This window comes from Pseudomyrmex gracilis, unplaced genomic scaffold, assembly GCF_002006095.1.
Source record: "Pseudomyrmex gracilis isolate BER0280 unplaced genomic scaffold, ASM200609v1 scaffold_156, whole genome shotgun sequence".
NCBI lineage: Eukaryota > Metazoa > Arthropoda > Insecta > Hymenoptera > Formicidae > Pseudomyrmex > Pseudomyrmex gracilis.
The window spans coordinates 88,896-102,993 of NW_018020740.1; the positions used below are offsets into that span (position 1 = coordinate 88,896).

At 36.0% G+C, this 14,098-nt stretch overlaps 2 protein-coding genes across 5 annotated transcripts; both read left to right on the forward strand.

The window, feature by feature from the left end:
* Nucleotides 1-140: 140 nt before the first annotated feature.
* LOC109857395 (extended synaptotagmin-2) lies at nt 141-8,797 on the forward strand. 3 transcript variants are annotated; one of them, XM_020433659.1, is made up of 17 exons: nt 141-245; nt 1,888-2,297; nt 2,427-2,567; nt 2,654-2,730; nt 2,804-2,870; nt 2,958-3,103; nt 3,219-3,339; nt 3,432-3,602; nt 4,149-4,234; nt 6,386-6,434; nt 6,514-6,603; nt 6,683-6,769; nt 6,853-7,011; nt 7,092-7,244; nt 7,352-7,475; nt 7,634-7,916; nt 7,999-8,797. In XM_020433659.1, exons 2-17 carry the CDS (start codon nt 1,953-1,955, stop codon nt 8,324-8,326), a joined length of 2,427 nt encoding a protein of 808 aa, XP_020289248.1. In that variant the 5' UTR covers nt 141-245; nt 1,888-1,952; the 3' UTR covers nt 8,327-8,797. The 3 variants fall into 3 exon arrangements, with proteins under 3 accessions (XP_020289248.1, XP_020289250.1, XP_020289249.1); XM_020433661.1 differs by lacking the exon at nt 141-245 and adding an exon at nt 897-915; XM_020433660.1 differs by lacking the exon at nt 141-245 and adding an exon at nt 1,660-1,760.
* A 508-nt stretch (nt 8,798-9,305) lies between these two features.
* Nucleotides 9,306-13,741, forward strand: LOC109857396 (EF-hand domain-containing family member C2-like). 2 transcript variants are annotated; one of them, XM_020433662.1, is made up of 14 exons: nt 9,306-9,700; nt 9,924-10,088; nt 10,240-10,390; nt 10,653-10,876; nt 10,985-11,227; nt 11,431-11,657; nt 11,759-11,950; nt 12,047-12,189; nt 12,300-12,496; nt 12,591-12,730; nt 12,810-12,923; nt 13,098-13,277; nt 13,359-13,461; nt 13,585-13,741. In XM_020433662.1, the coding sequence occupies exons 1-14, from the start codon at nt 9,647-9,649 to the stop codon at nt 13,729-13,731; spliced, it is 2,280 nt and encodes a 759-aa protein (XP_020289251.1). In that variant the 5' UTR covers nt 9,306-9,646; the 3' UTR covers nt 13,732-13,741. The 2 variants fall into 2 exon arrangements, with proteins under 2 accessions (XP_020289251.1, XP_020289253.1); XM_020433664.1 differs by having other exon boundaries at nt 9,639-9,700; nt 9,791-10,088.
* Nucleotides 13,742-14,098: the final 357 nt, after the last annotated feature.

Sequence of the window (14,098 nt, forward strand, 5' to 3'; positions counted from 1 at the left end):
CGGAGAGAGTAGACACGCAGATCTTTAAAAACGATTCGAAGTTCACGCGAAACATGGCCGCGGCGATTATTGCGCGTGCGCGCGCGAAACGTCACGCGACTCTCCGCATCTGTCGCGCCACAGCTGTTGGTATCAGGCTGTGGCAGCAGTAGTCATTACGATCGCGCGTGTGTTTGGTTCGCTGTCATCGCTAAAAAAAAAAAAACAACAGAATACGCACATGCCGATGTTGTCCGATTTCAAGTGTAAGCGACTTTATTGCCTCAATTGCTTCTAACGAACGTAACGACCGCATGCTTGTTGTGCCATTGTCGCGTGCGCATTGCTCGTATAGACACTTTTGCGGATCGCAATCGCATTTTTTCTTTTGTTTTTTTTCGAAACGAATTTTGACGGCAACACGACGTATTGACGTGTGCTGGATTTTGCACTCGATCGAAATAAACGGGGTGTCGCCCTTCCTTGAGAGGAAAATTCACGGCTCGAATCTGGAGCGATTTAATAAATTGGTGTATCACAGAGTACGAATTATTAATCGCGATATAGATCAGCTATTGTAATTGTGCGTCTTGGATAATTTTCAGCAATGAATTTAATTCACTTGTTATTCTCATTAATATTTGCATAAATTTGCATATTAAGCTTTTTCTAGTCTAGTCGCAGCGAGAATGTTCTTTTTTTTTTTATCTTTTTTACAACGCTATTTTATGCAAAAGTCATCACCACGTCAGCTTTAAGAGAGAGAGAGAGAGAGAGAGAGAGAGAGAGAGAGAGAGAGAGAGAGAGAGAGAGAGAAGGCGAATCTGTTTTCAAGGGCGAATCTCCGATCTTGTAATAGAGCTAACCACTTTGGTATGCGAGAATTACTTATGTGGCTTCCTCCTGGTACGACTCTAAGTCACCTTTAAAGAGTTGGTAAAAATTTTTACGAACGTTTAAAAAGATTTAACTACTTTTTTTTGAAGCGTCATAAAGAGCTTGTGCAAACAATATTTATCGAACGATTAATTTACAGTAGCATATTAACTATATTTTTTATTACATTTCTAATTGTAGTTTTTTATATTTTTGTAAATAAAAAAAATTTATATATGAGAAATTAACGAGATAATAAACGTGGAAAGACACAGTGTTTGTTAAATATTTTTGTAAACAGACGATATCTCTCTGCTCCCAATTAGATTTGTCTTAACGTTTATTAATAGATTGAACAGTGTTGTAACATGGGGTTACAAGAACGAGTTCGATGTGGCGAGTTTCTTCTTCATTTATTTTTGGAATTCATCAGATTTGATATTCGATGTGCTCCAATTTCACGTTCTGATTTTGGTCCGCGAAATCGCTTCGAAAACATACCTTCGGTAAAATATACAATGCTGTGTACGTATCTGAAATTTGCACACTTCTCCGCTATGTTATTTAGATTTCGGCGAATGTGCGTTTCACGAGAAATGTTGATTGAGAAACGATATCTTTGGACACACAGATTTTACACGCGTGTTCAAACAATCGATTTCTGCGACGAAAGCTGTCTCGACTCGGCCATTAAAACTTTTTAAAAATGTCGCGTTATCGCTTATGAATCATGTTGTCGTTTTCTCCGCACAACGTGCTATTGTAGCGTGAACCGCAAAGAATGATTCAACTCCTTCGGTCAGAGATTAAAAAAAGAAACGAGCGATTACAAGAGAATTTGTTTCTCATGTCGATCAACTTTAACAACTCGTTGCAATTTTTACGCAATCATTACGTTACACTAGGTGCGTGTTATAAAGATGAAGCGATGTTAAATTATTGACTGTGTTTTGCGCAACGTGTATAATTATTTGGCGAGGTAATAATATTTTTTGCGATAAAAAAATAAATATGTTATTTCTCTGTTTGCAGAAAAATCCGAGAGATATTTGCGATAACAAAAACGTCCGATAAAAGAAAACTGAAAATTAACAACAATGGAAGGCGAAGCGGAAAGTAACACTTCTAACAAAGTTTCCAAACTTCCAAACACGTGGCCGTACATGAACGTTACTTCGCTGACAATGTCGTTCCTAATGAAATTAACAGCGGCCGGTTTCATCTGGGGATGGGGATACTTCAATCTGAGCATAGCCTGGCTGATCGCACCGATCGCGTTTTCTGTGTGGAAGTCGGAACGAAAAAAGGACAACGAGCTGAGAACGATCACAGCACAGGCCAGTGTACTGGTCAAAGAAAAGGAATTAATCGTCAGTCGAATAGACGAATTACCCTCGTGGGTGTACTTTCCTGATTTCGACAGAGCCGAGTGGCTGAACAGAGTACGTGTGTGATATTTTAATGTGTTGTAAAAATTTATATTCTCGTTATATAATATAGTTTTTTTTCTTTTTAAGTTGCAGAAAAGTGTATGTTACAAATTAGTTTTCACAGGTTTTTGTAATTTTCAGATTTTATACAAAGTGTGGCCGAGTATGAATCAGTTCGTTCGACAACTGTGCAAACAGACTATAGAACCATCGATTGTTGAGAAGCTCACGGAATATAAAATCAAGGGCTTTCAATTCGATCGTTTAGTCTTAGGTCGTATTGTAAGTTTCGTTCTTTACGTTTACATATAATTTGTGATATTTTAAATTTATAAAAAATTGATGTAAAACACTTTTTTTTTTTATAGCCGCCTAAAATTTATGGAATCAAAGTTTACGATAAAAATACATCGAGAAATGAGATCATTTTAGACGCCGACGTCATGTACGTAGTTTACTTCTTTTGCGAGTATAGTGTTTAGAACAAATTGATTATTTTTTTTTTTAATAAATTGCAGGTACGCTGGTGACTGTGATATTACTTTCCTCGTCGGGAACATTAAAGGTGGAATTAAGGATTTTCAAGTAAATATATTAAAACAATTTTCAAACACACGTCCACACATGCAAAATTATATTTTTGCATTGTTAAGTGAAAATGTTCAATTTCAGATTCGTGGTTTGGTGCGCGTTGTCATGAAACCCATGTTGTCCGTAATGCCACTAATTGGAGGCGTACAGATATTCTACTTGAACAATCCTAGCATCAACTTTAACTTGGTAGGAGTGGCTGATGTGTTGGATTTACCTGGATTCAAGTATGTATTTCTTGTTTAAAGTCATTTTTTTATTTTTTAAACTAATTACGTTACTTAATATTATCATCTAGTACATGAATAAAAACTATCTCAAGACACGACGCTTTTGTTTCAGCGAAATTTTAAGGAAGACAATCGTCGAACAAATAGCAGCCATCGTTGTATTACCGAACAAAATAATCGTGCCGTTAAGCGAGGAAGTACCAATGGAGACTTTAAAACTTCCCGAACCCGAAGTAAGTTTTTAAAGAAACAGTCATTGTGTGCGCGGCACACGACACGTTGTATACATGTTCTTTATGAGATAATTTTATCTTTTTTATACCAGGGTGTTTTGAGAATTCATGTTGTGGAAGCTAAGCATCTGATGAAGAAAGATATCGGAATGTTGGGTAAAGGAAAGTCCGATCCGTACGCCATTATAAATGTCGGCGCCCAAGAATTCAGAACGAAGACAATTGACAATACCGTTAATCCAAAATGGGATTTCTGGTGTGAGGTATGTGCTACGCACTTAGTTGAGCGCGAAATGTTAACAAACGTTTAATGCATGTGCTTCAACGCAACCTAAATAAATTTATAAACACACTTTAAAAAAATCTATACAAGATACAAGGTCTTCTGTGTGGTAAGAGAAAATATTCCAGCACACAATTTAGAAAGCATCTTTTCCATACATTGTCATCTCGATCTGTTCGAGTTGACGATACAAATTTTTTCTGTACACTAATACATTAGTTTTACATATTTCTCCCTTGCATTACATTTACACTCTCATCAAATGGACGAATAATAATTGTTCAGCTGTGGCTGCAGATATCATCTGCTTAATACAATTCACATAATTTCTAGTTATGAATATTTTTAAAACGATTTCTACGATTACATCTCCTATTTCTCTGCTACTGGTTAATGTCTTGCTCTTTTTTTCGAACTGTCAATACAAAATACACATTTTTAATCGATTTGTTAATCTAATTTAATTCCATATTATGTTGGTATGTATGTGTGTATGTGATTTGCTATATATTATGTGGGACTATAGTGTGCCGTGACCTCAGCCCTCGCACAACAAGTGACCGTGTTGCTGTGGGACTATGACGACACTAAGGGCGACGAAAAACTTGGAAGGTACAATTTTATATACAACATTACGTTTATTTAATTTTTTTTTTTTTTTTTCATTATTCACGTTCACATAACTTTCGATCACGAAGAAAAAAACAAACTTATATTTCAAAAGATCTCATAAAACCATGTACGGTATTATCTTGCTAATAATTTTCTTTTTACATATCTTTTTCTGCTATTTTTTTTGTTGCAAAATGTATATATAATTCGTTTGGAAAATTATTTATTAAAAGTTCGTTCGACTTGTGTCCTGTCAATCTGTGGAGAAGCTTCTGTCGCATGATGTCATGCTGGTGTGTAACGACGTTTATAATTGGTGTTCTAATTATATTTGGTACAAAGTTGAATGCACGTTGGGTTTTATTTCGTTTTACCGATTTCTTTTTCGCATTGATTTTCTTTTATTTGCTTTGTGATTAACGTAAAATCGTCGTGTTACGAAGTTGAATTGATTTATTCTTTTTGTGACAACATATATCGCAGTCATTGTTTCAGATTCTGCATATATCGTAAACAGTTAAGTTTTCACATGTGTATATCTTCGTTTTCTCAAGATTCATTTGATAGCACACTTATACATATGTATAGCGTCACAACGAAGTAAGCGAAAACGCGAGAGACAGACATACTCTCGAGAAAACATACGCGTTATAAATGCCATATTAAAAGAGATAGTATATTTCACATTTATATTTGGTATATACAATATGATATTGGCACACAGGCTATGATCACTTCATGCAATATGCAAGAAGCTGTGGTATCACTTTGGGATTGGGATCCAAATGTCCCAGGTGTATGTGATGATTTCCTTGGCAGGTAGTAACATTATGATTTGCACAACGTGCTCTTGTGCGTCACTAACAACTATGTATTAATGTTAAAGCTTTCGGTGTTACACTTGTTCGGGCATGTTTTAGCTCGTAATATTTGTGTAATGTGTGTGTTACGTGCAATTAAGTTAATAATCACTTAGATCTATAACTGTTTTTGAACAAATTTCTTTTACTGCCTTGCAGATATGATTAGCTTGACAAACAAAAAGATAGCGTGCTGCACGAATATTTCTAATTTTGTATATTTCTTGTCACCAATTTTGTATATATATATATATATATATATATACAAAATATCAGTTTATGTATATATAATATATATTAATAAAACATGTGTAAATTGCACTATATTCAATAATCGTATTAATACGTAGAATAATTCAAATTCACTTTTAATCTTATGCCGTTTTTTTTTTCAATAATTTTTGTAACACAACTATTTCCTTTTTGATGGTTTGGTTGTTTTTATTAATTAATTTATTCGGAGTGATTAGGTGACGTCTTTTAATAAGAAAATCAACTAAAATAGATTATATGGTGACAGTTTGTAGTGGAAGAGGGCTTGGGAGCCCACAACACGGTGGTTACCCAACTCTTTGACAAAGACAACGCTGGTCAAGATGACCCACTTGGCAGGTATTGCTGAATATAAAACCAGTTCACAGTATTAAAATTCCAGAACAGATCGATAATGCATTTCGAACAAAGACTTGTATAGAATATAAAGTAGTACGCGGATTTTTATATACTTTGTCGTTTATTATTGTAGATTGTGCTTCAAGGCTGTATTTTTTTATCTTATTACTTCTGTGAAGTAACAGCAGCACATTTGAAACATAAGCAATTGCATATCTGTGATGCATGATGTTTGAAAGATATTCGAGAAAACGTTAAAAAAAAAAAAAAAAATGAAAGATTTGTTGTCACCACATTACTCTTAAATTGATTAAACGGTGAAATGTCTGGTTTTTTCTCTACGCAATAAAGTGTAATGCTGTGGAATGTTGCATGTTTTTTAAACATATATACATAATGTGTTCCAAAAGCGATTTTTTTTATATCGCACTCTATTTAAAACTCTTTTTTAAAAACTTTAATCTATGTATAAAAACTTTAATCGCATTATTGCTGCATGGAAGCTTTACAACCGTATTACGGATATGATTATTTGCATATAAATTCAGCAATCATCCTGCTGTCATCATCATCACTAAATGCATACATTTGAAGCTCTTGAATAAATTTACTCATTTTTTAAGATTTAGTGAGGAAAACTATTTTTGAAACTGGTTTTTTATTTTATTGCGCGCGACAGAGCTACCATCGAAGTTAACCGGGTGAAAAAAAAGGGCACAATCGATACAGTGAGTACGAAATGTATTTGAGAACGTAAGAATTTGTTCGATTTTAATCAATTTACTATAATTATCTTTTATTTTGCAGTGGGTCTCTTTGGAGGAGGCAAAGCATGGTATGCTTCATTTGCGATTGACATGGCTGCAACTCTCAAAAGATCCCGCTGATTTGAGAGCTGTAAGTAAGAAAAAAATATGTGTGTGTGTGTGCACTTCTGTTAACAACCGTACGTATAATTATTTAATTTTTTATGCAGGCTTTAATAGAAACTCAAGAACTTAGAGTTACATCGATGAGCACGGCTCTTCTCATACTCTACGTCGATTCTGCTAAAAATTTGCCGGTACGTCAGTTAAAGTTACGTAAAAACGCGAATGCAAGCGATATTGTTAACAGAACGACACTAACATTGTGTTATGCGCGTAGTATGTTCGAGGAAATAAACAACCCGATGTCTATCTGGAGGCGAGCGTCGGAGGAAATAAAGAAAGAACGGCCACCGTACCGCGTTCCTGTGATCCAGTGTGGGAACGAGGATTCACTTTCTTAGTTAGCAGTCCTGAAACTGGAGTTTTATTTATAAAAGTTTGTTTTCACATAATGTATAATATGAGAATCATCTTATTATTTGACTTATCTCGTTATTTAACAGCGCTGTTCCGTAGATTACCGATGAGAAAACTGCCACGATAGTTGGGGAGATGAGTTACAATCTTTCCTCGCTTTTGGAGAAAAATAATCTCGAAATTACCCAACAACCGTTCGATTTGCAAATGGCCGAGTCAGACAGCAAACTCGTACTGTCAATGTCATTGAGTGTAAGCGCTATAAAAAGTTTACATAAACATGAATACAATTAGATAGACACACGCACATTTCGATAGCTTTAAATATTTTTCTCATCAAAACAAATTTATTGTTACAGATTTTGAAATATTCAGAACCTGAGCCTACTTCCGAGGAAGATGATGACGACCACGACATCAATCAATTGAACAAACGAATCGAACGTCAGGAGTCCAACATTAGTAACGTATTATCTTCTAGTGGTAAGTGGAATTGCATTAATATTCTTATTAGGAAAGTTTCTCGACTTCAAGTTAGATTTTTTTAAATAATATTTCAAAACACTTGACATCATTAATATGACCGAGATATATGTGCGCGAAATTTGTGTTTCAATCTCGATTTATCTATATCTTAACAGTACCTCCCAGTCCTCTTAAGAAACACCCTTCGAAAGATTCGGTCAACAGTCAACCTCGCAGTACTGGATCCGGTGCGGCGCTATTGCCCGAAGAATCAGCAGCTATAGAAGAAGACGTGATACTCAGCACCAATGCTCCTGTCTCTGAAATCTCATCACATCTTATTCATAGAAACCCAAGCGTGACCTCTTCTCTGGGTGATGCCAAATTGGGCAGAATACAATTGACTCTGCGTTACAGCGTGCAGAGGCAGAAGCTTGTCGTTGTTGTGCACAAAATTGCGTAAGTGCGAATCGACAGATCTAGTATTTATTATTGATGAATTCAATTCGTATCCATTCGTTACTTCATTTGCGTGTTGCAGTAATCTCCCGCTTCCACAAAATGATCCGCACAATATACCGGATCCGTACGTGAAACTCTATATTCTGCCAGACCGACACAAGGAAACAAAGCGCAAAACAGCCGTGATAAAGGATAATTGCAACCCAACGTTCGACGAACAATTCGAATATGTTGTATCTCAGGGTGACTTGAACACCCGCATGCTAGAAATATCTGTATGTACCCAAAAGGGTTGGCTTTCGACTGGAAGTAACGTGATGGGACAGGTTCATATAAAATTAAGCGAGATCGATGTTACGAAGGCGATCACCAGCTGGTACGATTTACAGCCGGAGGTCAAGGAATAGAACAAGAAGAAAAGAAAGTGGAAATTCGAGCGTTTGTGCGTCTGTCTGACGAAACGACCTCTCAAATTCCCACTTGACAATTTTTACAACCAATGAAAGTTTTTGTTTCGAGTATCGCCATTTCAATGAACTCTGTTCTGACGTTGATATTATTCAACTAAACTCGGTCTCATTTAACGCAATCGTACTTACGCCGTCCAATGGCAAGAAATGAATCTGAATACATACAAATTGTTGCCGCGACTGTCGAGCATGAGTGGATGAGCTTAATAATTTATTCTAGTTAACGCGCCTTGATAATTCGCATATTTTCTTGGTATAATACCTAAAAAAAAAATTAGATTTTTGCGAGGCAAAATCAAAATTTTACCAAATTATTTTTCTCTTGCGGAAAACATGTGCCTGAACTAATTAAGCGCTGGACGTTTAATTAAATGTTAAATACTTCTTATATGCATGAATTTAATATATATATATATAAGAGTAACATATATACAATAAATTCATATACATTTAATAATAAGCAACTATTTATAATCTGAAAAAAATGTATGCACGATTATATTTAATTGCGATTAAGTTAAATGCACATGAGAAACATCAAAAATTTTTTCCGCTGCTCATCGTATCTACGTCTTATTCACGTTAAACACTTTTGTTCGATGCGGCATTATTGGAGGAAACTAATACTGAAATGATCTGAATTTAACGATTTTTTCACGTATCTCGCGTGTGATTAATCTTATAAACGTTAGTCATGTTAAAGTATAATAATGTGTTATGTTCCTTTTCTTCTTTGCTTAGTCATTTCAACACTGCTTCATTTACTAACAAAACTGAATGATGCATTTATCGATTGCACAAACGATTAGAAGATAATCTTATTAATAAGTATATATTACAATGTAATTTGCATATTTTATAAGATAAAATATCTTATAAAACATACATCAGATATATAATTTGTTTTGTGTAATTTTAATATACCGAATCTTTAGCTAGTAAATTAACATAAATATACTCGTTAAATTTTGTTATGTCATGCTGTTGTAGTTATTTGTACACATGAAATTTATAAACAAAAATCGCGATCTCGCGCGAAGTTCGTAGGAACCGTGTGTGTCGTTGTTGCTTATTGTCGTATAGATCCAACGATCACCAAGGAAACACGTAGTGACATAAATATGATGTTCCTCATCGGTAACATTCTTCTCGTCGCACGAAAAGACTTTTTATAAATATCATACAATCTCTTTGCGCCATTTGTAATGAATTTAATAATTGATAATTGAATTGCAAATTGATAGAATTTTTATCAGTATGCAACGCTCACCGACGTTACCTTGTCTTCCAGGCTTTAGCTTTGACAAAAACGTAAGTACTTTGACATTTATATGACACAGCTGTGACACACACACACACACACACATGTCGCATCGATCGTTATCACATTTTATCTGTTAGAGAAGAATCATTGTTTATGCGCGTCATCGAAAACAAATTACACAGACCGACTGTAAAATATACATAAAACTGTCAATATACGAAACTTGTCACACGTGCAAAGAGATTCGAGTGTCACGGATGTATCTTGCAGTTGGGCAAAACTCGATTTCACAAAAAGCATCATTTCGACAAAATACACGAGGGAGTTTATTATTTGTCCGAGAAAGCGGACACAAGCGTTTACAGTCGTTATTCGTCCATTTATCCTCCTGGGGAAATGCCAGAAATTCCTCCGTGGCTTGCGTTCGACGGACAGGTATCAGGATCTCGTAGATTAGAAACTGTTCACGTACCACCCTTTGAGTGTAAAATAAATTCTACAAAAATATACACAAATAATTATATAACAAAGTACTTAAACAAACGTAATTAACTTTGAGTCATTTCGTCGCGCTTCCGTTGTTCAGAGACTCATGTTCAAAGCGTACTTCCAAGAGACTGTGCAAGAGAGATGGAAGGTGGCTTCTCACATTCGCGTGGTAAAAATCAGCTTCTTCCTCGAGGACGGAACGATGAAGATCGTAGAGCCGTCCGTGGACAACAGTGGTCTTGAGCAAGGTTCAACGGTGCATTTCCTTCTGATAATTTTTGTCTATTTTCAGTTTTTTTGTCAATAAAGCATGGAACAAAATTTATTTTATTTAACGTGTTTCACGCTATATTGAGAATTTTTTTTCATATATATATTTTTTATATCACGTAGAAATTAATAGAGAGAATAATTGTTTATAATTACAATAATATATTCGAAGTAATCAGAAAAACCTGTATAGCGATTATGTGTGATCGTATTTTATATGTATCATACATATGTGTGAAGGCGTTTTGGTTAGACGTCAAAGGATACCGATACCCGACCCGGTGAAGTACAGATATTACGACATACTCGATTTAAATATCGGGAAGGAACTCGAGATATACGGTCGAGTGTACAAGATCGTAGATTGCGACAAGTTTACGAGGGAATTTCTTTATCGCAGCGGAATACCGGTGCCCGATCCGATCGATCTGCCGAAAGATCCGTATTCCGAAGTAATGAAATCCGTAAGTATATATGTATGAACGCTCCAGAAAAAAAAAAATTATCACAAAAAAATCATCGCGTCTCATTCTTAAACTTCCCGTGTGCTTCGCTTGCTATATTACACGCAGGATACGTTTCCGAAGAAACCCAGTCGCATGGTAGACGTTCTCGGTAATTTTCTCAAGTACGACAGACAAGTGCTCCGTTTCTACGGATATTGGGACGATACCGAGAGCCTTCACGGCATTGTCCACGATCTCGAGTTGCACTATTATCTCTCCGACGACACAATGGAGATTAAAGAGATCGTACCGCCGAACGCTGGTCGAGATTCGGGTCCCATGTTCGTTAAAAGGATGAAGATACCGAAAGTACAAGATTTTCTAAATAAATTGTGTGCACTTGCGAAGTTAAATATTAGAAGCTTCAAATTTGTTGCGAAACTTTTTCTCTTTCAACGCTGTTCTATGCTTAAAAAAAAAAAAAAAATTGTCTTAAAGAATCACAAAAATTGCATTAACGTGATTTTTTTTTTACAAACTTGCGATCCCGAGATAACTTGAATTTTGCACAGTTTTACACCGCGTTGCAACCGATCGGCGCGCAAGATCCTTTCACGATTCTGAATGTCTTGGGCGACGATACGGCGCAGAGCTATTACATAGTGGACTCCTTGAACACTGGCAAGGTCTCTTTCGATCATTACAAGGATAACGACTTGGGCATAGGGTCGCAGCTCAATGTCTTTGGTAGGAAAGTTGTCGTCACGGACATGGACGGTTTCACGAAGAATTATTACCGGTAAAAAAAAAAAAAAAAAACAAATCGGAATTACGTATCTACCAACCGCCAGGACCAACCGATTTAATGCGTATATATCGTTTTTTGATATAATGATTCAGAACGAAGTACGGTCTGGACAATTTTACACCTTTGACGAGACCTTTGAAAGACGACGAACTGTGTCAGAAGGTGGAGAGATACGTACCACCGTACAACGGCTTCGGATCCTACGAGGACTCTCTCGGCAATTGTTTCACGGTAATGCCGAAGCCGCCCAAGTCGGACTTTATCAAATTCTTGTACCACGACAAGTAAGTCGCCACAGTAACGCGCTTAAAAAAAAAAAAAAAGAATAATAATTGTTCAATTATTTCTGACTGTTCAATTCCCCATTTCGTTTTATCCAGGCAGGGTTTGGATAGTCACGTTTTGAGATTCCGAGCGAAAATGATATCGAAAATTCCGAGCGACGAGGATCGGCAATTTATTGTAAGAGTATTTCTCATGGACGACACGATATCCGTCTTCGAATTAGCGAAAAGAAACTCAGGTACACATGCTCGATGAACGTTTTTGGGAAGAAATTTTATTTATACGTAAAATTAAAAACCCGTGTCACAAATGCGCGTATCTAAATTTTAATTATTATATACTTAAAAGGATTCGTTAGATCGATGTTTCAAAAACGAATGCCGGTGATGATACCCGGTCAGGACGTCTTTACGAGCAAGAAACCAAAATACTACAAACCGCAAGATTTTTACGTAGGGGCGTGCGTGAACTTGGGCAATTTTCTCTTCAAAATTACGTCCGCGGATGTTTACGCCCTTCGTTACATGGAATCGCATTGCGACAAGGTGAACGTTCGAAATTAACAAGAAAGCCGAAATTGAAAATCTGTTTGAAAATATCTCAGTAAAATCAATATATCTTTTCGAAACTTGTTCACAGTTCCCCAAAGCGAATAAAAAATTAATAATGGAGAAAGTTCGAGAGATCTTGCAGCCGGTTTTCAAGGAATTTATTCAAACGTACGCTCCGCCTAAGGACACGAAAGATGGCATTCGGATGTTGAATTATGAACAGCTTAGGTACGATAAATTTATATCGGTTTCCTTATACGACCAATTGGTGATTTTTATTGTCTACGATTAAATCTGTAATTTGTAGGGAAGCGTTGAAACGATATATGAGCGACAACATCACGGAACACGAGATGATCACGATTGCGCGACATTATTCGTCTTCTGAAAAAGTGGAATTTAAATCGAGACAATACGTGAGGTGACTTTTTTTTTATAAAACTTTTACAAAGCGTCAGTGTCAAGATCTCGTCAGTTTATAAATATTAGACAAAAAAAAAAGCGTTGATTTTGTTTTGTAAGATGTTGTAAAACATTTTTTATACGTATAGTCCTTAGAAATTAAAATACAATTATTTGGTTTGTATTTTTCAAGACAATTGTTGCACACCGAATTACATCGATCTCTGTGGCACGATCTCGATCGTTTGAAAGAGGATTTGCTTCATTGGGATAGAGACAGAACGGGATTCTTACCTCGAGAGTCCTTGTACGCGATCCTGCGCGGTTGCAGAATTCCTGTCGATGTGGAGCTATTGAATTCCATGTTAGATCAGTGAGTGAACAAACGTACATCACATTTGATTTGATGAACTTTATATTGTGACGATTGTAACGCGATTACGATTGTTTCAAGTTTGCACAAATCCGAGGACGGTAAACTCGATTATAACGACCTGCTGCAGTTCATGAACGTGAAAATCGATCCTTTGCCACCGGCTGAACCTATAAATATCAAAGTACGTGACGTACGATATATTCACTTTCGTTTTGAAGAAACTTGTGTGTGATATTATTTGTTTTTCTTAATAATTATTTATCTTTTTTGTTTCAATAATTCGATGTTGATTATCGTTTTGTAGACGGCGCTTTGGTGGGCATCCGAGAAAGAACCGGATTGCGGATGCGGAATTAACTGGTGCGAATTTCTAAAGGATCTAGGTATAAAAGAAGAAGACGACGCAACGGAGGACTGTAAAGATTCGGAAACGCAACATGCGACGACGTAACAAGTACCGTTTCTCGATCCATCCACAATTATATGTCGCGTGAGAAATATTTTATATAAATTATATATTATATTAATACATCTAATCACACCACACACACACACACACACTTTTTAACTTGTGTAATTTTTAATAAGTTTTATTAGCGTCCTATATTTTTGAAATTTTGCTACTGCTATTTCGCGTTACGAACGAATATAACTTTGTATCTCACCTTACAATTAAGACTATACATACATGTGTTGTAATTTTCAATGGCAAAAAACAATTGCATTCGATTTGCCAATCAATATGCATCGCGCTACGTGAAATCGTGAAGTAAAATCTTTCACCAATCTGCTTTCTTCGCTTACACCATGAATAATAA